The 23,156-nt window shown below is 51.9% G+C and overlaps 1 protein-coding gene across 1 annotated transcript in view; it reads right to left on the minus strand.

Moving 5' to 3' along the window:
* FAM53B (family with sequence similarity 53 member B) overlaps positions 1-23,156 on the minus strand; it is a 51,258-nt gene that overhangs the window by 12,053 nt on the left and 16,049 nt on the right. The window contains exons 2-4 of the mRNA XM_075026581.1: positions 20,627-20,821; positions 17,571-17,622; positions 8,582-9,306 (exon numbers count right to left, since the gene is read on the minus strand). Of these exons, the coding sequence (XP_074882682.1) occupies positions 8,582-9,306; positions 17,571-17,622; positions 20,627-20,695 (846 nt within the window). The 5' untranslated portion in view covers positions 20,696-20,821. The remainder of the gene's footprint in view (positions 1-8,581; positions 9,307-17,570; positions 17,623-20,626; positions 20,822-23,156) is intronic.

The following is a 23,156-nucleotide window of genomic DNA, read 5'->3' on the forward strand; positions in this document are numbered from 1 at the left end:
TCTTTTCTGTAACTCTTCCTTATCAAGCGCGCCCACTGCTTCATCCTCACCACCTTCCAAGCTGCCGTCCAGTGCTGCCAAAACCCTCTCATCCATCCCTCATGGCCCACCCACAGGACCGATAGATAGCTATTTATGGTGAATTCATAACCACGGGAAGCTCTCCATAACCCCGGGGAGATGCAAGGGCATATTGTATTTTAATTGCCTTATTTGTTCTATAACAACTACTCTCTGTCCCACACACTATATCCCATACTACATAAGAAAAGAAGTGTAGATGTGGTGCTTAGGGACATGGTTTAGTGGTGGACTGGGCAGTGTTACATTAACAGTTGGACTCGATGATCTTAAAGGTCTTTTCCAACCTAAACGATTCTATGATTCTAATAAGGAGCTTCACGGAGGAGGAGAAGTAGTTTGCCAGCTGTCTGGGACTCCTCAGTGTTCACAGGTACAACTCTCCCAGCAAAGCAGATGGATGTTACAGAAAACTCAGGAGGAGAGGACATCAGCGGTACAATATTTGTTATGCTAGATGCAGCTCCTCAAACTGCAAGTGCTTTGAAGGCTCACAGAGAAGCCAAAACCTTGTGGAGCCACCAGAAATGGGGCACAGGTGCCACCCCCAAGTCTTCATTTATTCCCAGCGCACAGACGCTAGCAGGGCACTTACAACTGGCAGGAACCAGTATCTCCCACCGCGTCTGACAATTATTGCCAGCGGTGCTATGGCTTACACGCCACAAAGAAGTTTGTGCCTTTCTCTATGCGGCAAGTTGTGTTTCCAAACACTAGATGATCCTCCATTTTCAGGTTGCATGCTGCAGGGAACATGGCTGGGTTTGAACAGATATATATATATATATATAAAATTTTTTATATATATATAAATGACTCACTTCTTTAAAAAAAAACATCTAAAAAAGGATAGCTGTGTTTGGAAATGTGTTCACACAAATTAAAATCTCTCAGTAACAACCATATCAAAATTTTACAAGGCAGGAAACAGAACGGGCAAGAGATAGCGAGGGCTCGTTTTGCCATTCCCAAGGATGATTTCAAATTCTCGTTCGGGGCGGCCGCCGTCGGTGTGACAGACATGTTATGTCTCCTTTGCAGCTCCCCAGAGCCTGTGTGAAGGAAAGCAATCTGCTCAGCCAGCACCACGCGCGCCAACATCAGGGTTGGCCCATGGCTCGCCTTCCCATAGATGACTCAGACAAGCCACCGAACCCAGCGTTCGTACTGCCGTGAGGTGTTTCGGCACACAACACCCCGAATCCTGCAGGAAATGTTGACACAGAGACGTCGGAAAGCGGCGGACGCGGAGGTGGGAGATGGCAAGTCCCCAGGTCACCACACAGCCATGTGCCCTTTGGAGAAGAATTGCACCAGACCACGGGAGAATAAAACCAGGCAACGTCTCTCCGCCACACACCACCTCTGGCAGACTGGTTTTTTTTTTTTAGAAAATCCCTTTTTCTCACCTAAGACGCCCAGCCAGCTTCTCCTACCGCCTTGCAAAGGGTGAAACCACCCATTCCTGCCGAAATCAGCCCAGCTGGGAGGACAGCCAGGGTCCAAGCCACCTCCCAACACCCTTGCAACATTGCTCATCTCCCATATTTTTTTAGGCGCACCCACATCAGAAAAAGAAAACCAACTCTTTGAGAAACCTCCCAATTCATGGAAAAATCTGATCCGACCATTTCTGATCACATCCTGCTGGTATGGACACGGTCCCCGGAGCTGCGAGACCGAGAGCACTGCGCCTAGGAAGGAGACTGCATTGCCACAAGATTAATTAATTAATCCCCAGAACAACTGCTGGGATTTCGGAGGTTGGATGTTGTCCTCCTTGGGCTTGTGCTTCACGTGGAAAGGGGGAATAAAAGCTGAAGTTGGAAAGCAAGCCCAAGCCCTTCACCGAAATGAGAGGATGGCTGATGTCCTCATTTTAAGGGGCACAAGGGTGGGCAGAGATGCCGGGCTGCTCCCCTGGTACCGAAACCCTCCTTGCTTGGGGCAAAGAATAGAAACCAGCTTTTTCACATCTCACCTGCCTCCGGACACCGGGGATAATTAAATACCACATCATCGTCACCCGCTCCTTTGAGTACGACCCGCCAGGTTAGAAGGCAAAGAGGCACAAAGCGGAGCGTTGGCGTGCATTTAAAGAGAGCCGAAGGATTTTCATGGTGGGCTGCGGCTTTTAAAAACTGCTGCTATTTCAACGACAACCGTGTTCATGGTTTGGTTTCTGCCAGAAGTTGAAGCCTCTCTGGTTTGGTGCCGTATGAGTAAATAAGAAGGGGAGCGATACGGGCTCACCTCCCCTCTCTGAGCTATGGGAATTGCAGAGAGAAGAGACAAACCCAGCATTTTGAGGAATTAAAGGCAATGTTTTCCCAAGTATTTTCCCTCACAGCAGAACTTTAACATTTAGGTCTCTTTCTTAATTAGCCCAGTTATGTGGCCATGTAATTGCTTCCAGGAGCAGCTCCCTCCCCTCCTGCCTGGCCTAAATATCCCTCCTGGTATGAAGAAAACATTTCTTTCAGGTCAAATTATTTTTATTTTGATTATGGTACTGGGTTTCAGGCCTATAAACGCATGTGGCTACCAGCACAAGCAAAAAATTAACCTATCCGCTGCCAGAACCAGATGCTGATCCAGCACCCGGCACCCCGGGCTGGGTCCCCTGCTCTCCTGTTAGTGTCCAGGGACTCAAGGCATGTCCTGTGCCTCAGTTTCCCCATCTGTAAAGTGAACGCTTTGAGGTCTACTGGAAAGCCCAGTCTCGACACTTTGGCTTTCTTTTGCTTTGAATCATGAAGACCATTGCACACAAGCCATTTCTAACCCATATAAAGCCAGACTAGAGGACACATGCGGACACCTTGCCATTATTTCAGCTCTTCATCTGAAATCACCGAACTTTCCAGTCTCGTTCCTAGAGAGGCATTAAAAGCAGCCTGGAGGAATACCCAAAGCTGCAGGGTTTTCTCGAGCATGCTTCTCCCCCGTCTCCTACTGCCCACAGTGAATTAGTTGGTTTTCACGGCGTTCCCATCCCGCGGAGGGCTCTGACCGTGCCCCACGCCCCGCAAACCCGCCCCACCAAAGGCAAGAATGCTCACCGTAACTTGCCTAATCCTGCTCGTCCTTCTGTGCCAGTCCTCCCACGCAGAGAGCAGCCTGCCAGCGCTGCTTTTCATAACTGAATAGCTACGAAATCCCTGGCCTTTGCACGGTTCCCGGCTCTGCTTTCTTCCCACTCTGCTACAGCCCTGCTGCCCCAAACCCAGCAGCGTACCCCTGCCTTGGGGATGCACCCGCTGCCACGGGTACCCGATCCTGGCTGGGTTTTCTCCCTGGAACCTGGGGATGCTCCACGGGACGTGCCTCGGGCTGGATCCCAGTGGCAGAGTTCCTTGGGGATGGTGGCGTTGGTTGTGCTGGCAACCGCCGGGCGTTGGGCACCGGCCCCGGCCACCCAGCCTGGACCAGTGGGCGAGGAGGGGATGGATGGGAGACTGGGTGCTCATCGGCACTGGGGGAGATGCTGCACCCAGGCAACCCCTTCCCCGTGGGAAAGCCTCGCAGCACGGGGCTTCGGGACCCTTTCTCTATGATATCGGTTCTTGCAGAGGATGAACCACCCCGACAACTATTTTTTCTCTAAACTCATGCTCGAGGGTAGCTGAGTAAGGCAGGGTGCTCAGGCGTTGCTTCCTCGCTTTGGAGGATTTTTGGATGGGGAGGACGGTAGCCAGAGAAAACACAACTATTCCTCAAGCTGAAGGTTTTCCAGGAACATGGAGTGAGCTGCTTTCGGACGTACAAGTGATTAGATTTTTGTCATCCTTGGGTCACCTACCCTTGCCAAAGCCACGGCTATCCAAATTATAAATGTATGCCTGGGCTCAGCATCCACCAGAGGGAAAGGGAAGCTCCCGCTGACCCCCTGGGATCTCCCCGACCCTTTGCTTCCCAGCCAACAAACCTTCCCCCTTGGTCTGATGCGATGGAGAAGCTGGCTTTGCCCCACAGCATCCTCAGAGGGCGAGGAAGGTCGGTGCCGTTGCCGGGCTTCAGCACCGTGTGGGCAGAGCCAGCAACTCATGGCCACCCCAAAAATCCCAACTGGCAAAATATTTTGGTCAGATTTGCCATCTGATACAGTTGAGTTTTGCAAAGCTTGTTGAATAGATTTAGCCTAACTGCTGAAGCGCTCAGTTGGGCCCGCTGGGATAATTAACTTAGTTAACTCTGTAGCTGTAAGCCAGCAATTTCAGGCACATCTACTGCAAGGGAAACACACGTGTGTGTCTCACGTCTCGGGGTGAAAGTATCCATCCATGCCCTCCGAGAGCCTCACCGGAGTCTCAAGGGAGCAGCTGAAGGACAGAGCTGCTGGAAAACACCGATCCAGCCCAGCTGCGAGCTCTGCTTCAAGCCTCGAGGTCCCGCTGCCTCCTCGTCGTGTCTCCTGTCCCCCACGGGGCCGGGATGCACCGAGGAAGGAGTCGAGGACCGCACCGTGTACGGCTCCTCACCCATCGCCGCCGCTCTGTGCCACCCACCAGACTTTTTCCTCCCAAAAGATGGAAACCAGAGCCCGGACACTCTCCTCCTTCCCCATCCACCGCGTGAGCCTTCTACATCAGCACAAAAAGTACCTGCAGGCACCTTCCCGGAGGCGGTGCACGCACAGGAGGGTTGCACCTCTCTCCTGCCGAACAGCTCCTGCCGCACAGCCCTTCTCCCAAAAATCCGATTACCAAACACGTCTGCTCCGGTGACACGCTGCCGCTTGTAGCACCCTGGCTAGTTTGTTACTGCAAGCATTTGTTCGTGCTGTCCTCGCTTCTCAGCCCGTTTCCATTTACTGCTTCTCTTCCACGTTTCCACTGACAGCTGAAAATTTGGAAGCTCACTTCGGATTAAGCAAGAAGGATTTAAGAATGGCTTGCAAATGGTTAGGGATTTGGGGGGGAAGAGATGACACCCCGAGGCTGCTGAGGGCAGGTGGTCCGGAGCAGTTTCCAGGCAGGATCCAAGGCTTTTGGGCTCCCCAAGGATGCTCGAAGAGGGCAATCTGCCAAGTCTCTCTGTGCCTTCATCCTCCTGAAGCTGGGTCTTAGGTGGGTTTCTGTCGGTCCTTCTTTACCCATGTATTAGCCCCTAATACACAAGTCCAACAGCCAGATGCTGAGATTTGTTAGATCGTTTAGCCGCATCTTCTACCCGTGCTTGGGGACACCCCCGTCCCCCGCAGGGTCCCTGCCATGAGGACATGGGATGGAGAAGCCGTCCAACGCAGGAACCAGTGTGGGAATTTGGCTGCCAGGGTTGCTTTTGTTTAGACTCTGTGTTTCTCCGGGGCCAAGGCCAGCCCCAAGAGGTGGGTTAAGAGGCGCGGGATGCGATCCCAGCCTGCAGTTCAGCTCCTTGGAGAAGGGACCGAGCCAAGCGCGCAGCCGTGCCGTGCCTGTGAAGCCTCACGCAAACCTCGGCAGAGACCTGGAAGGGCTTGAGATGAGCTACAGCCGGTGCTAAACCCCCGATGGGCACCAAGGGAGCCAGGAAGGACCATCCGTGGGCTCCCAAGGCTGGACGAAGAGCTACAGAAAGAGGCTTTCCAGGCCCCGGTGCAAGCCTTTTATTCACCAAAGTCTGCAGAGCGGAGCACCAGCAGCAAAATCAGCTGGACGCGATGCCCCATCCGCTTGGTGCTGTGCCGGGGAGGCATCCCTGCCAGCGGGATCCATTTGGGGGTCTGCCCTACCAGCCACACCACCTCCGTGCCCTTCGTTTGCAAAGGCTGGCAATTAAAGAGCAGAAAACCGCAAGGAGCCTTTGGAAAAAAAAAGGAAAAAAAAAAAGGCTTCATTGGCATTTGCAAAGATAAACTCATTAATTCTTTTAATGAGGGTTCAAAGCCTCGGAGCCTGCCACGGCTGCTACCTTGGGAAGATCGCTCCCTGCTCCTCCGTGCTCTCCTTTGGTGCCCCTGCGAGCTGGCCCAGCACGAAGCGACGAGCAAAGAAGAGCAGATGACTCCTGCTCTGCCCTCCCAGAGCTTCCAAAATGCTTCTCTTACCACGGTGCAAGCACCGCTTGGAGACGGTAACCATCGTGCAGGCTCTCAGAATAGCCAGGCGAATAAAAATAGTCCCGTCCCTTTGATCTCTTCCCTTTGTTCAGCCGTGAGCACTCCAGCAGATGCAGCTGGAGCACACGTGCGTCATACCGAGGCTTTGCAACTCGTTCAACATTTTGGTCTCATCCCAAAAGGTCTCGATGATCACCTCCGCCTCCTCCTGAGGTGCTGAGCAGCTTGTCCGGATACGACGGGCACGTTCAGCCTTGCAAGACCAAACCACTGGTCGGGGCAAGCAGACACCCCAGTGGGCAACCCAACCAAGGTGCTCGCTGGCACGGGCACAAGCAGCTCTGCGTGAGCAGATATTGCACGGGATTTCGTTACCTGTGCACCCACGTGGCCACATGTGCTCCTGTCACGTTTCCACGCCAAATTGCCCAGATGCAACAAGACCCCGTGACATGCCAACATCACCCTTCGCACGGCTCCTCATCAACCTTTGCACACACGCCCGCGTGTGTATGCAAACCCCCCACGCAAAGCGTAAATGCCGGTTACGCTCTGCGCTTCCAAATACAGCCCCAGAAAGCCCCATCGGAGGAGGAAATGTGGCTGAGAAAGGATTTCTTTCTGCTGGGCACGCAGAAAGAGGAGCAGCCCATTTCCCAGCCCTGGCGCTTGCGCTCGGGGCCGCATCCTTCCCCCTCTTTCCCCAGCTGCTCTGCAGCGTGGGCTTTCAGCCTGGTCCACAGCCCGTCCGTGACCTCCTCCCACACCGGTGGGTTATTACTGGAACCTCGAGAAAAGCTGCGGTCGTCACCATGCGGTGGCAAAGGCAGTTTTAACGTGCTGGTTTTAAAGCGAGGAGATGCCTGGGAACAAGCGGTGAAGCCGCTTTCTGCGCGAGCTGGGGGGACGCGACCATCGATTTGGGGACAGCGATTTGGGGACAGTCGGCTTCATCCCCTCCCCGCGGCGGCAGCTCGTGGGGCTCCGTGTCTGCGGGCTCCAGGCAGGGGTGGGAAGGCGGTGAAGGGGAAGCCTTGCCCTCCCCGCCACTGGTTTTGAGGCGATTTGGGTCTTTTGCAGGCTTTGGTTTGCCGGGAAACTCCCGCATGGGCTTGCGGGACATCCTGCGCCGTGCGTCGAGGTGAAGCAACCAGCGGCTCTTGTACAGAGAGAATTAGGAGGGGGCAATTGTGCTATTCCAACTTGCGGCTAGTAAAATATAATAACACACGTAAGTTGCTTTTACTGCCTGTCCAGTATATTAGCTAATAAAATAAGCTTAGCATATTAAACGTTGCTCGTGTGGTTTATCAAAAGACGCGAGCAATGCCTCGCGTTTTTCCCCTGCAATCACCCAAATATGTGATTCCCTCACCCTTTTTATCCTCAAAGCTCCTCCTCCGGAGAAAAAGCCAATCTCTTCCTCCAACATCACTGCACTCCTTCAAACACCCTCTGCACTGCCAAGCATGAAACGCCATAAAATCTTGCGTTCCTATAACAAGGAGATGCCTAGCACCAGGCGGGCTTTGCCGGCCGCGACTGTACAAAAAAAAAAAAACCAGGGCAGATGCTCCCGACACGGTTGCCTCTGGGATGAAGCACAGCAGACGGCTGCATCGAGCCGAAAGCACGGGGGACGTTTTGTGGCCGGCAGAAGGTGACAGCCCACCCTGGGGTCTTCACAGACCCACCGCCATCTCCATCCCACGCAGGGCTGGTGGTGTCGTCGACTTTACAACCGTAAATGATCGAGGTGAGAAACGTCAAATCACAAAACGGCAGAAAAAGAAATTTGATGAGCGCGAAACGGAAACGCTGCTCGCGCTGCCCTTCGCTGCAGCCTCTCGCTTGGGTTCTCGCTAAAATCCAGTCACTTGGTCTTGCAGGGAGAGGACCCGGGAGCAAAATCCTCCCCGATTCGCACTTCAGATCTGTTATCTGGCTTTGTGCGGCAGACTGAAGAGGGAGGTTGTGCTCTGTGTTTGCAACTGAAAATGAAACACGATAACATCTCCAGAGTGGAAAATTACAGAGGCTAAGAGCAAGTAGAGCCCGTAGCGGTACGAATTCGGCTCCTGACGGAGCCAGGGCTAGGTGCCTCGGGGTGCTGCCTTCACCTCGCCACGGCAGGCCTGGGGCTCCTCTCTCCTGAACTCAAAAACGTGGGGTTTAACATATTCCTCCTTGAAACGCGTGCCAGGGGGAAACAACGACACGGTGGACTCGGCGCGCAAAAACCAGCGCAGAACAGAAATGCGGGAATTTAATAAAGAGATCCATTTGGAGGGGAAGGGGTTTTCCGCTCGGACAGAAGGACGCCCTTCCCCGTAACACCCGCCTTGCTCTGCGTGCCGCAGACCCGCCTCGGGAGGATGCTAAAGGAATTTTAGCAAAGCAAGTGAACAGCATCGCCTCGCTTGCTGAGCCCCTCGCAGGGACGGCACGGCCGCCTCTTACCTGGGTCATCTTGGCGAGATCCAGCGAGGGCCGTTGCTCCTGAACCTCCTCCGGTCTCCGTCGCTTGACCCCAACTTTTTTGTCGTTCAGGACGCAGGGTTGCGAACGGCTTCGGGAGAGCCCGCCGGCCCGTCGCCCCAGCTCCGGCGTGGAGGCTGGCGTGCTGCTTGCCGAGGGCGGGCAGTATTCCGAGGAGGAGAAGCGGTCGTGGGAGCAGGAGAGGGACCTCTGCATGTCCACCCGGTCTCCTCCGTGCCCGCCGGCGGCCGATTTCCTCGGCTGGCATCCCAGCCGGCCGCCGAGGACGGGATGCTCGCAGGAGAGGGGGTTGGATCGCGAGGGCAGGCTGAAGCTGGAGCTCCTCTGCATGGTGGCGAAGCCGTTGGAGTAGCGTTGCACGCTCCCGCCGCTGTAACACCGCCGTTTCTCGACCGGGGTCCAAACCTTCGAGCCTAAGGGTCTCCACGAGGTCCCGCAGCTGGACATTTCATCCGAAAACGAGAGCGAGCGGCACTGGCGCTTGCTGGGGGGGGCCGAGGGGTTGCCGTGGGGGTCGCTGAGGCTGAGGTCTTTGATCAGGTTGGTGACGGAGCAGGTGCTGGCCGTCTCCCTCGGCCAGCGCGAGCCCTCCTCGCCCTTGTCCGACAAGCAGTCCCAGATGCTGGTGCCCGGCTGCTCGAGCTGAAGTGGACATTTCCTGCTGAGATCTCTCCATCTGTCATTTTCTGGTTCAGAAAGGAGAAAAAAAAAAAAAAAAACAACAAACCACACACGCACAGGCATTAGCGTTAATTAATTCTGTGATTCGCTTTCTACGTCCATAAACAAAAAGAGTAGCATATGGGACGTTTTCCAGTACAAATTAATTAACTCTTGGAATATGGTTTTCCAAACTGCCAGCAGAGCGGTTGCTGCAGTGTAGATGGAGAGAGAGACAAAGCGATAATCGCAGCAGGAGCAAAACTGCTACAAGAAGATAAAAACATGTCTTTGAATATCCAGACTGCACTAGCTAAGGGAAATTCAGCAATATAAAATAGTATGGCCATTGCCTTATCTCTCTGCTAAATCATGTCTCAGATGCGTGCTGTTTGTCCCAGCTTCCACAATCAGTAACTGCCCGAGAGGTTCACAAAAACCGGAGGTGAAAAGCACAAAGCTGTAGCACCGCTGGGGAAAGACGAACCTCAGGGGACAAAACCCCAGAAAGGAGATGGGATGGCAGTGGGGATGGTCCTAACAGAAAGGGGAGTGCCGCCCGGGCATCCAGCTGCCGGTCGTAGCACAGAAATCCCAACAGTCACCAGAGCCTACGGGAAAGCAAAAGCCATCCCGACACCCATCAGGCTGTCCTGCTCTCAGCCGCTGCTAAAACAGCCTTGCTCCAAGGAAACCACTTTATCCCCACTGATGCTCTGAGCACCCCTCCCAAACCGACCCAAAGATACCGCGTCTAACAAAAGTCATATAATAAGCTCTAAGATGGCTCATGGTATAAAAGATACACGATAAACCTCTGGCAGTTCTTTGCAAGGTCCCTCTTGTGAGGTTCATCATCCGTCTCCCCTCCGTCCCCCAAATCTGGGGTCACCTGGGTGCTCTGGACCAGGTGCCCCCCTGCCCGGTTACCCGCACGGAGGGGGAAGGTGCTATGGGAATCAGGTACCCACACCCTCCTACTCTTCTGCAGCAACCGGGGCTTAGCATCTCTTTGGGGTTGCCTTGAAAATCCCAGTTGTACCTAGCGCAGCCGATCGTTTGCATTTCTGTAACAAATGTAACGCTGAAGCATTTATTTAAAGGACAAATCGCTTAATAGTTTCACTTAAAAAAAAACCCACACCACTTTTTTTTCTCCCTCTCTCTTTCATTCAGCTTGTTTAGACGGGAATTTGTTCCTCCTGCAAATTTAGCTGGCATTAACAGTCTTCCAACACAGCACGGCAAAAGACAGCGGTGACCTGTTGCACGGTCTTGGGATCGGCAGAAAGATAGTCCTTTGATCAGACGGGTTTTGCGGTGCCTGCGTAAAGCTCCGAGAAACCCGCACCTCCAAAGTCCGTGGGCTGAAACGTATCTGGCTACGGGCAGCTCCACGTAGGCAGACTGCAAACCCGGCTACAGCTGCGTTCAGAAATCCCACTGATGACCGTGTCGAAAGAGAGGATTAAGGGTGATGATCTCATTCCCACACACGGTCCCGCTGACAATCAAAGAAGAAAGCAAAGTGTCATCAAGGTCTGGCTCCCCGGCGCAGCCTGCGCAGGGCTCTCTGCCGTTGACGCTCAACAGGAAAACCATGGTAGGACAACCCCGTCGGCTGCTGCAATGGAAAAAAGTAATCACCCAACAGACCTTCTCTGGTGACTGTTTTTGTCGTCGGCTGCTGCAAACAGAGGCAAACCGTGCTAGCTAACCGTCGCTGCCAAGTTTCGTATGATGGTATCTAAATCGTGCAATATTTTTTAGGGGTTTTGGGGTTTTTCCACTCAGGCAACTGAAGGATGAATTAAAAGCCGTATCCAGCCCGCAGCTGTAGGTACCAGCCTGATAGGGAAGAGGCAACAGTGCAGAACGCTTGTTCCGACCAAGGCTCGGTTTCAGGTCAGATTTGGGGCCCCTGACACCACTCCTGGCCAGTTTTCCCATTTCTCCCTGCATCCAGCTGCCGCCATAACAGCTCCAGCCGCAAAGAGCCTGGCTCTGCCCTCGATAACTGCACGGCATTTTAACTGTTGCTGTCCTCACTTTAATAAACACAATGAAAAGTGAGAAATCTGCGCTAAACAACTACATCTATGTTTAGATCTTTATTATTTTCCCCCTGTATTATGCTGCCAGCAGGGAGATTTCTTGGGTCAGGTCAGCAGACAAAAGAAACAGAAATAGAAGCTGATTTTTCATGGCAAGCTGCCACGATCCTCTGGCCGGAGACGTCAGGCTGTACAAAAGGCCTTGGTGAGGAGGATACGGGACACCTTCCTCTTTCACCCCTGCTTCGGCACAAACAGCTATAAATCTTCCAAACCTTGCAAAGAAAACGGTAATTGCACCGTTATCCCCAGCACCAGCTTGGGGTTATTTGCTTTTCCCCTTGCACTGTGAGAGCTGGTTTTTTGGCAGGGCAGGGAGGAGACCCTGGCACAGCCTGCCCTCTCCAAACCTCCAAGCACCGCCGACCGGTCCCAAACTACTGGATAACCCAGAAAATGATTTTTTTCAGTGCAAACAGAAAACTGTTCGCCCCAAAACAAATTGAAAATGGGGTAGTCTAAGGGCTGAGGGTGTAATTAAAGAACTCAGGAAAGCCTTATCGAGGAAAAGCGGCTGGTTTTCTGTTCAATTTTTTAAGGCTAAGATTCACATCCTGAGCACGCTGATAACGATAATTGCAGTGGAGCCATTAATACTGCTGCAGTTAAGCATGTATTAATTTTCTTAAATTACAAACCTCAGCCTGGTTTACCCGGAGGCAGTAATTTGTTCCAGGATAAAACCCACCATGAGAACCTCTCGGTTCACAAGTGAGCTGCTTCGCTGGAAAACTCTCCTTTGCCTATTGGAAAAACGATAGGAGAACATTTACAACCAGAGCATGATGTAAGCGTGGCACGAGGGGCTCTTCCCCTGGTTAAACAGGTCCTTCTTGGCTGTTACTGTCCTTGGATGAAATAGCATCTTACTTTTGGATTTTAACTTAACACCGCAAAAATAAACACTTCAAGTCACTTAATGGGCATGTCCAGCAAAGTTCTTCCGAGACGTTTTGATCTGCAAATCTGTATTTCCAGGGTGAGGCAACACAAAGTGAATTTTCTGGCATCTCTTTGGTTGTGAAATAGCTTTCCCGCTCCGAAGGCACAGAGGGTTGTTAGCGGCAGCCTGGGGAGGACTGAATTTCTCGTCCTGCCCTCTCTGGCCCCGGCAGAAGAGCTTGAGCCCTCCTGCAAACCACGCACGAAGCAGCAAGAAATTCAGGTTACAGCTGCAAGCTCCCGGGCTGCCCAGCCTCGGGGGGACCCAAACCCAAACTATTTCTGCTTTCCGAAGCACAAGGCTGCGATACTTAGCTCTGATCCAGCCCTGGAAAGAGCGATCTGAGCCCTGGCTCCCACGTCACCCCCCGAACCTGGACGTCTTCCCACCGCCCTACCCGGCCTCGGGAAGAATTTGGTGGCAGAGCCGTTGACCCCGGCGTTGGGGAGAGCAGCCCTGCCAGGGATGCTCCGGGAGGGAGATGTTGGGTGTCCAACAGCCACAGAATTTGGGGTGCGGGCGAAGAGCGGCCGTCGCTGCAAGCCGCAGCGTCTGGAGGCTAGTGCCTCGCCACCGCGCGCCGGCAGGGCTCGCCGGGCTGGGCAAGCGGCAACAAGCCCCAGCAAGCCCTGGCACATCCCGGGCTCTGGCTGTCGGGCCGTCCTCACCTGGTTTATATTCCTCCCTCTCCTATTTTCAGAGACAAGCCAGAAGCCACCTGCACGCAAGCACGGCTCAACCTGCCCCCGGGATCGTCGATAGCGTGCGCAAACACTATCGGCACCACTATCTATTCCTAAATTTCCTTTTGGGCCAAACCAAGACATTCACTTTTAAGAGTGACCGTGAACCCTTAACAACATCCGTCTGTTCTCCTGTGCAACCTTCACCGCGTCAAACCAGCCCGGTGGTCCAGGGCGCGAAGCACTCGTGGGCTGAAGTCACGTCCCAAAATCGAGGAAATGGGTGTTGTCCTCCAAACATTCCCGAGAGCTTTGCACAGCCCCACGGAGAATGGGATCCATCCTCAGAGCATCACAGCCGGGTTTCCAACTGCTGAGCTCCGGGTTTTGCAGGAGCAGCGCACGGACAAGCCAGGCACCTGGCAGCTTCGGGACGGCCACGGGCTTTTTAAACGACTGCCGTGCTCCTCTGGTGACACAGAGTAAATTTTAATGACCACATTCATAACCATAGAGAAGGGTGTAAAACCAAAACGCTGACACAACTTTAACTACAGCAGCACAAATGTGCTGCTATAATATTTTTACAGTTCCTTTTTATACATAATGCATGATCCTTCTGCTCAAGTTTCCTCTACGTTCTTTTCCCATGAAATAATTTACATTAATACATAATTTATTACGGCAACTTGTAAAGCAATTACGGGTTTCAATCAATTTTTCTTCTCCTTTTTGGCAGATAAATTCTGTTTGGATCGTAACCCAAACATTTCTCTTCACACAGGTGCACATCCAATTCCCTTTTTTCACATGTTGTTCAAGTCGAATTTTGGTCCCCTGGTCCCCGTGCACAGGGGAAAAGGCAGCCTGCATTTTCCACTGTCCCCTGTTTATGTTCGAGAGATGATTTCTAAATGTGGAACAAATTTAATGCTTGTAATTAGTTGATGGCAGTACCGCAGAGCCTTCCTGTTGCAGAAATAAGATTAAAATACGATGCGCGGAGCTGTGCTTCAATGGGAAATGAAAACAACGGCCCCCAAACCTACCGCCGGAGAATAAACACACCAGTGGGCTGCGGGCTCCTCGTGCCAACAGCCTGCACAGGGGAGGGAAATTCCCCACCTCGACGGCGAAACGTGCCCTGCTCTTCAACGCGATCCTCTGGCGAGGTCTCCCCTGCTCCAGCTACGCCTCGCCGGCTTTCCCCGCGTGGCTTTTTCTCTTTGCAGGTTGACCGTGCTTGAACACGCACCGAGGTGCTGCTCTACGCTGATAGCCTTTCCAAAAAAAAAACCAAACCCAAAATCCCAGGAAATCCCAGTTCAGAAAGAGGAGGCGTGCGAGCCCTACGGGCGCTCTCGGGATGCGATCGAGGGGCATCGCCCCCCACGGGCTGGCCTTTCTTCTGGCTTCTTGGCTTTCCTCCGTCACCCACGCCGGGTGAAAAGCCGCTTCACGTGCAACGACGAGACCCAAGGCTGCAAACCCCCCCCCCGGCACGCTCGCCTCTCGGACCGGTGGCGTTGCCAAACCGCGGCGGCGGCGGAGCGCGCCGAAGGACAGATGAGCTCACCGCGCGCTTCATCCGTCACCCCGCTCTGCCGCGGCCCCCTACGAGGACAAATTCTGGGGGTGCTTTCCAAGGGGAAAAGCAAACGACGGTGACTTTTAAAAGAGCGTTTCGCAGAGGATGTACGCAGGATCTGTCCCTGATGGGCTCAAACCCATCCTCCTCCTCCTCTTCTATGAGCAGGGCTGTGCATGCAACACCCACCGTGCCAGGACTCTGATCCTGCAGCCTTGGCGAATGCACTCACAAGCGCCTTGTCACAGCCTCAATAAAACCCTGCCTGCGGCTTGCCTCAAAGATAAGTTCTTGCTTACACAGAAAACACAAGGACATGGCTGTTGGCATGTGCCCGCTGAGCTTCTCTGAGAAAGCTGGACCAGGGCAGACTCCGGCCCTACTGATTTAGACATTGAGTGCTGCTTATACACCTGCTAGGGAAAGGTTAGGCGATGCTGCCAACGCCTTGTTAAAATATTGGAAATTTTCCTCTGCCATCCACCCAAAGACAGAAAAAGTTCAGTATAGGAAGTCAAAAGTAATGCCCCTACTTTCTATCATGCCACCTTCTTTCTCTAGCACAGTCACTGGTATTTTCACTGGGGACGTGCGGTGGACACTGCACGGGAAGGAAAGGGAAAAAAGGAGAAAAAACACCTATCCAACAACAGGACAATTCTTATACTCCCAGGTCTTTCAAGGACCCATCAAGGAGAAGGGAAACAAGCAATTGTTGAATTTATAGTTTTAGGCATTTCACCTTTAATCTTCCTCCCAGCAACGGGCTATATAAAGATAAAACCCAATCTTTTTAGTAATATTATCATCACACTGGCAGGAGTACTTTTTATAATCTAAAAATCAAAAGATTATTTAGATCACCTTGAGAAGCGGATCTAGCATTGCATCATCCGACATAGCAAGTCTTTAATAATGTTTACTCATATATTGAGTTATATTACAATCTATAATCCATTTTTGGATTCTTCTGGTGTTTAGTACCTTACAATGTATCTACATCCAAGGTGTGTGGGCTTCAGTTTACTCTTTTTCCCCACATTATGCCACAGGTAAATAGGAACACAGCCTTGCCATCTTGGGCTGGCTGGGTTTCTCGGTCATGGTGCATTACGCACCCCTTGGAGCTTTGACCCAACTTCTTCAATCTCCGTCCTGGAGATAAACGCTCCTGAGCCGATGCTTATGGGAAACTCCAGGGTTTGGATGATTCTCTCCCTGGCAGCCTGGCTGAGGCTGGGCTTCCCTCTGCCCCGCTGTCCCACGGCCACTGGGACCAGCCACGAGCTGCCTTCCTGCCCAAAGCTGCCCTTGCTCCCAAAGGCAACTGGGAATACCCTGTGCTAAGACCCTCAGCCTCTTCTGGCTGAAACTCCAGAAAATTCAGCCAACTTCCCTCCATCCCCCCAACGTCCTACATGGGACTATGAATCTTTGCCTCCCGTTGGCTGCGCTGCCAGTCCAAACTTCACTGTGTTTATTTATCTCAGCGCTTTCCACTGATAGGGACTTGGCCCTTTGACCTGAAATATTCCCCCAGTTTCACATTTGGTGCCATTATAACCATGGGACTTATTCAAAATGTCAAGCCAATTTTAACACTGGATTGGTCTGTGACGGTGGCCCATATTTGGAGACATCAAGAACATTTGGGAAAGATGGCTTAAATTAAACCCAACCCAACTGATGCCCTTGCGCGCTGGAAAGACTGGCTCCTCTCGACTGGGCATGCCGAAGACCATTACGTGGCAAGCTGTGGTCAAGGAGGTAATATTCGGTTCCCTCGGAAACAGGATAATTTGGCAGCCAAGTAAGACCAGCGCAGTGCTACAAAGACGCAGAAGGCTTTGTAAAAGCCCTCAAAGTTAAGCTGCTTTTCAATTAGGAGTAGACACTTCATATCTGTTGAAGAGCCTGCCAGTGCCACAGCGCAAGACAAAACCATCTGATTGGGTTTCTTTGTTCCTCACTCATGTTTGACAGGCAGGAAAAAGGGAACGGGCTGTCTCTACCCCTTCTTGACTTTGAAGCTTGTGACTTTCATCTGAAAAAATTCAAATGCTTTCCATCTTCCCCCGCCTCCCCCAATGACTGGAGTTATCGGAGAGCTTGGGAAATATCTCCTGTCAATGCATGTGCTCGGCTCCCATTAACGCTAATGAGAGTTGTGTCCATGAAGAAAAGGGGCAGCCTCTTTGTCTGTAAAGTATTGGCTTTTATAGCAAGTAGCTTGGCTCAAACTTGACCTACAATTTTAATTGGGTTTTGAGACTTCGCCTAGTGACTGGCTCCCCCTTACAAAACCCAAAGAGCACAATATAACAGCACATCTTCCAGCACTATCAATTTTTCAGGATCATTGGCCAAGGCACCAATCCCCTATCAATTTTGGTGGCTGTTCAGCATAAAAATTGATAGCAAGCTCTGACATAAAAGGTATTAAATATCCTGTACCATGGCTATTGTCAAAGGCAAAAATAAGACATTTTCCTTATTGTTTGAGGCCTGTCCAAACACTTTGTGCCCAGCGGTAGAACATTTTAATGATAACACTGATATTTATTACTTGCATCGGGCAAACCAGTCAAGAGCCACGGTCATGGGCTGGATACGCAAACACAATCTCAGACCCAAAATGCTTGTAATCTCAACTGTACGAGTTACTCTAAAAATAAGCAGATATATCAAAGCCAGGGGAAAGGAGATGAGCAATTCACTCAGCAATGGCAACAGGGCAGGACAAGCACCTCTAGGATGGAGGGTGGCATGGGCGTGATGGCCATCACTAGTGGGTGGTGGGGAGGGTGACCCTTCATCCCCGCTGTGTGGGCAGATGGGTGGACGCCCACCCTGGGGTCTGCAGGGGAGGATTTTTTGGAGAGATCCAGCTAGCCAGGACGTCTTCCCACCCATCACTATAAGGAAGCGGGAGTAAGTACGGACAGAAGTTTCTGTTACTTACCCATCACGCCACAAGAGAAGAGGGTAGGTCCTTGACTCATCTTTGGAGTGTGCTGCAAACAACCAGAAAAACTATTCACTTCTCGCAGACTGGAACGGGGCACCAGCAACCACCCTGCCTCCAGCCTCGGCAAAGCCACGCGGCACCCAGCGGGGAGGAGAGCCTCGGATGCCCGTGACGGTCCCGTTTTGGCAGGGACTGGGGGACAGACCCAGCCACCTTCCCTCAACGGAATCAAACTTAATTAAACGCTGCGGAGAGTCGGGGTTGAGGCTCGAGCTTGCAGATCATGGGTCCTGCAGCTAGTCCTTACCCACGGGAATAGCTGCAGCGAGGTCCCCAGCCCCCGGACCCAAAACACCGGAGAAACTAAACCGGGAGCAGCAATGCAACAGGAATTCTGGACTGGGCAAGAACCAGCAGCAGTGGTATCTGAACCCCATCCAAGCCTGTTACGATCTCCCGTCTAGGTACAAAGTGGCTATTAGTTGGGGTATTTTTAAACACACAGTGTGTTTCTAAGGCAAGGCACCCTCACCCCAGCACTTCTGGGGAGACTGCATTCGGATTGTGCTGATTTGCACTAAAAGTAGGGAAAAACGCCACTATATGGGTACAAAATAATCTCCGTTGCTTTTTATGCTCTTTTTTTCCAAGAATTTTCCTCTTGACGGTGTAAGAGACATCATCAGACTTCTAAAAATGGGCATGGACAGTTTTATATATAATAAATCAATATGTCATCTGCAGCTACATGCCATTTCAGCTATGTCTGAAAAAACACACTTTCATACTAATTGTTCTTTTATTATCCCCCAAAATATCCATATTCTGCTTCTGAATTGTCTTTCCTGGCAACACCATCCCATCTGACCGAGGCTTTATGTCATCTGAGGAAGCACCAGCATGACCTCCCCGTTCATCTGCGCTGCCATAGCTGCGTTTCCTCTGGCATTAGGCCACCACATTCACATCTTCTCTCCTGATCCATGTTTTACACATTGCCTGCTCACGTAACAATAATAATAACGTACCAAATGCTGGCACCTGCCTGTACAGAGCAACCCAACAAAAGGATCCCACTTCATACACAGAATATTGTCAATATTGAACACGGAGGGACGTGGAGGCAGAAAACAACGATGGGATACAGATGTGGAAAAGGTAAATAAGGGTCGGTCACCTTCTTTGGAGCATGTGCCACTTCTCTAGGTGAAGTCAGGCTATTTCTATCTGTCAAGCCCCACCTTACGAAGTGGCAGGTAGAATTAATCAGAAGACAGCGAGGACAGGCGCTGTCTCCAAAGAGTGGCCAAAGTGGAGCAGGGATGGAAGTGGGAGAAGCCCCAGAGAAGGCAGCGGTCGTGCCAGCACCCATCTGTGTGCCAGCCCCACAGCCCAGCTACTGCCTGCAAGCACGGGAGGGGAGGAACACCTTTAGGTGACATACGTCCCATACTGAGTATAATTACCATTTTGTAAGAGTTTTGCCTTAACATCAAATTGGGAACTGAACCGAACGAGCCCGTGGGGTGTTGGTAGGTGATACTGTCCCACTGCTCAGACGCTTATTTCCTTTAGGTTTTGCTTTTTGGCCTTTCCCATGAAGACAACAAAAAACCTCTTGCTTTCTTTGATGGATCAGTCTTCTTGTGAATATCTGCCCCAATTTAACAGCGCGGACAACCCGGCAATTCAACTCGTGTAACCAGAACTGTCGGAGCACTATTTGACCCAGCCCCAGAGCTGCGGGAGGCACTCGGCAAACACACGAGGGCAAAGTTTCACGTTACGGCTCTGCACCTCCGCTGCCTGCCATCGGACAGCCCGAGTGCCCATCCCTTCCCGTAGTAGTAGAAGAAACTACTTCTCATCTGCTCCTCTGCAGCAAGTTCCCCTCCACCTGCCCCGCACACCTCCTGGGGCACAGCCGGCGTCGGATGCTCGGGCTCCCCACTTGCCGTCCCCAGCAGCAGCCGCAGGAGATGCTGCCTTCCCAGCAGGAACCAACACTAAAGCAAGGATATTATTCTAATATATCAATATCCTTCCTTCCCAAATTTCACCCTTTTAAGGCAGGATTTAATGCTGCCTCTGGCTTGCTTGCCTTCTCCTCCACCGTGCACTGCCAGGGCAGCCTGCCTTCGCCCCGGCACGCTGCACTATCTGCCCGGGAAGCCCGGCTGGACAGTTCATCATCCTCAACAAACTTAGGCATTTATATTGCTTTTATGCTCAAAAAGCCCATTTATGGTTAATCCTGCCAGACGCTTCCTGCTGTGTTCCTGCACGCCCTTATCTGAGGCTCTCAGCGCACCCTGCGAGGAACAGCCTTTTGGTCTAATTTCTTCTCGGACTACAACCATCTCTCCTGGAGGACAGAGGAGCAAACGTCCACGACCAGCTTTGCTCTGGGCTTTCCCAGACAGCTCTCCATCATCCCCCACCTCCTCCTCCTGCCCCTGCTCCCCACCCTCGCTTGCTCCGACACTGCGCCCGGACAACGCGTTGCCCCTCATTTGCCTTTGCCATAGGTACGCTCACCCCCACAGCCTCGCTCACCCCTTGCAGCATCCTTTAATCTGTTTGCTGCCCCTGATTTGGTTTTGGGTTTTTTTTTTTTTATTCCCTGCTCATTCGGCGTGGTTGGATTTGCAGCTCTCCAGGCTGTCAGCGAGACTGTTAAGTATCACAGCACTGCCCTTTGCCATCTCCCACTTAATCCTGCTCCCCACTTGCTCATCCTTCAATTAATGATGAGCATCTGTTCGCTGTTGGTGAAGCAACTTCTCACCCGTGTTATTCACGGCATTGATTTTATTTTTTTCCTCCTGTTTATTCCATTGCACGCTTACTGAAATTCACATATGCAAAAGCCACAGCACTCCAATCATTTACTGATCACCTGTTCCTTGGATATTAATGCAGCTCAGTAGAAATTGGTGCTATAAACCATCTAAAGATCCGGCCCTGCAGCACAAAACCCCCTTATTATAAAGCTATGGCAAAGCTCTTGGCAGCAAAAGAGTCTTGAACAAAGATTTCACAAAGCTTACCAGCTCAGTCCTGCATGTTACGGAGTCAGCACCTTTGTTTTCCCGAGTTTTGGTTAAGATCATCACCATGGTAATGCAGTCCTGCCTCGGAGTCCATCAGGGTCCAGGCGAAGGGTGCCGGCAGCCGTGGTCTGGTGAAGCTCCTTTTTCAGTCCATGTTCCCCTGGGAAAGGTTCGGCCCCGCGGGAAAACTCCCTGCGCGCACAGAGAGAGAGGAACAGCTTTAAGGGACTTGCCTGGTGGGACGGTGGGATGGAGGGTGGGTGTGCTGGGCAAGGGGAGAGCGCTGCCCAAAAAACACCCCAACGGCGGTTACTCCAGGGGAGTATTTATTTTAGGCTCTTAAATATTGTTGGTGTTCCTCTGTACCCCACCAGCCCGGAGGTGTTTCAGGGGACAGGCGCTCACAGGAGCTGTTGGAAGCACGTAGGGTACACAAGGCGATGCAGAGGGACAGAAGTATTTCAGGCAAATAAATAAACGAACAAACAAAGTTTCCTCTGAATTCTCCCTTTGAAAAAGGGAACTCACATCCCCTATATCAAAGATACCGAGGCTTTGAAAGAAGGGCTTGTTAAAGCCCCAGGGTTGATCTCGCAGAAGCCCTTGCCCCCAGACCAACTGGGAGCAGATGTCCAGCAGAAAAAGCCGCTCCAGCATCATTAAGGCTGTGAAATCCCCTGGATGCCCCTATCCCACCCCAGTTACTCCCTGATTCCCAACCCACAAAGAGCCCTATGGGGAAAAAAACAAGGCAAAGAGTTGCCTGCAAGGAAGGAGAGAGCTCCCTGCCGTGAAATCCTAAGGGCCACACCATGCCTCTGGATCCTTACCTATTTCTTAGGTAGCTTTAGGTAGTAAAAGCTAAAGGCTACACAATGAGGAGTATATATTAAAAAATGAACTGCAAGCCAGGCTCACACAGCACTGCACAGACCTGACCATGAGCTCTGCCTCACCTCCTGGCATCGTCTCCGATAAACTTACTCCTGTGTAAAAGCAGACAGATTGCAATTCAAATCTGGTTATAGAAATCAGTGTTTTCCCCAGATGACTCCTCTAATCCTGTTTTGCTATTTTGTTCCCTTGCAGTTAACGCAAACAACCAAAACCACCACTTTCATGATCCAAAGAGCGTAAAACACCGATCTTGTAACATGCAGTCAAAACTCAATTGCTATATTTAAGGACAATGTTTGAGAATATGCCACTAAGTATTAAACCTCATTACGAGCTGATACGGCTTCTCTTCCCAACTCGTAAATCATCTTTTCCGTGTTTACTTGGATTAGAGTTTGCGATAGTGTTATGAGTAGCTCATTTGAAGGCCAGCTGGCTGGTAAAGAAAAATCACCTTCTATTCTTTTCTGAGGACAAAGTTCATCCAGAGTGCAAAGCCAGGATTGGTAATCAATACATTCTCCAAAGATTTATTGTTCCCAAGGGCACCTGGTACAGTCTCCAGCTTCTCATGGGACATCAGTGGGCTTATAATATACAATTTACTGGTAGCTTCATCATAAACCTCTGGGCAACCCAATAACCAAATGAAACGCGCCAAATAGAAAAGCAAAACATTTCAAACCGTCAAAATGACACATAATTGGCGAGCCCAGATGGCGTATTTATACTACGGATAGCCCGGATTCGTGCGAGGAGAGCACGACGTAAGGGAGGATGGGGTGGCTGGAGGACCAGTTGACTAACACAGCAACGTGCCCCCATCACCGTGGGGCTGCAATTCCCCGGCGATGCTGGAGGCAGCTCAGACACCTCTGTTAGAGCACACGGACCCCCAAGGTTACGCTCAGGAGCCTCCCCCAGCCCTGTGCTGGGGCCAGCTTGGGGACATCAAGCTGTTTTCCAGGAGCAAGCAGAAAGAGTCGCTGGACGGTCGTTAATAAGCTCCACGGGAGTTTTGTATTTCTGCATTTTGATAGTCCTTGCATCAAATATATCGGTATGCAGTAAAACCTAGAGGTCCCGTTCAGGAGGGACGGCTGCTTACACCAGGCTCTGAGCAAACACGAGGCGAGGGGATGCTCCCCGAAAAGGGCTGCACATAACAGGGAACAGATGGGGACAGGGATGCATGGAAGTGAGGACCAAATCACATGGAAACAGCAATACAGGGGGAAAATAAGCAACGCTGGTGGTTGCTCGCTGCTGAAGCGCCCTACACCGGTACTGGCCCCCAGCAGCACAACGTGGCACCGCTGGCAGCTGCGCAGCACCCCATCCGTGCCAGCTCATCTCCTTTTCCTTCTTGTGAGTGCTCCCCATCGCAATTTTAGCTCCACCAGCTACCCGCGGTTGAGCCTTAGACCAAGGACGGGGAGCAGGGTAGCGGCTGCCCTCGCCGATATCTGAGCTGGCTGCCAGAATACAGCTCCCATTCCCCAAGGAAAAAAATCCCCTCCTGCCAAACTTGCGGGGCCAGCAGCCTCCCAGAGACCAGCACGCCCACAGCAGCCCAGTAGACGAGAAGTGCTTAGACCCCAGTGCGTGCCGTCGAGCCGGGGGAGCTGAG

The sequence above is a fragment of the Buteo buteo genome, chromosome 4, assembly GCF_964188355.1.
Source record: "Buteo buteo chromosome 4, bButBut1.hap1.1, whole genome shotgun sequence".
Lineage (NCBI taxonomy): Eukaryota > Metazoa > Chordata > Aves > Accipitriformes > Accipitridae > Buteo > Buteo buteo.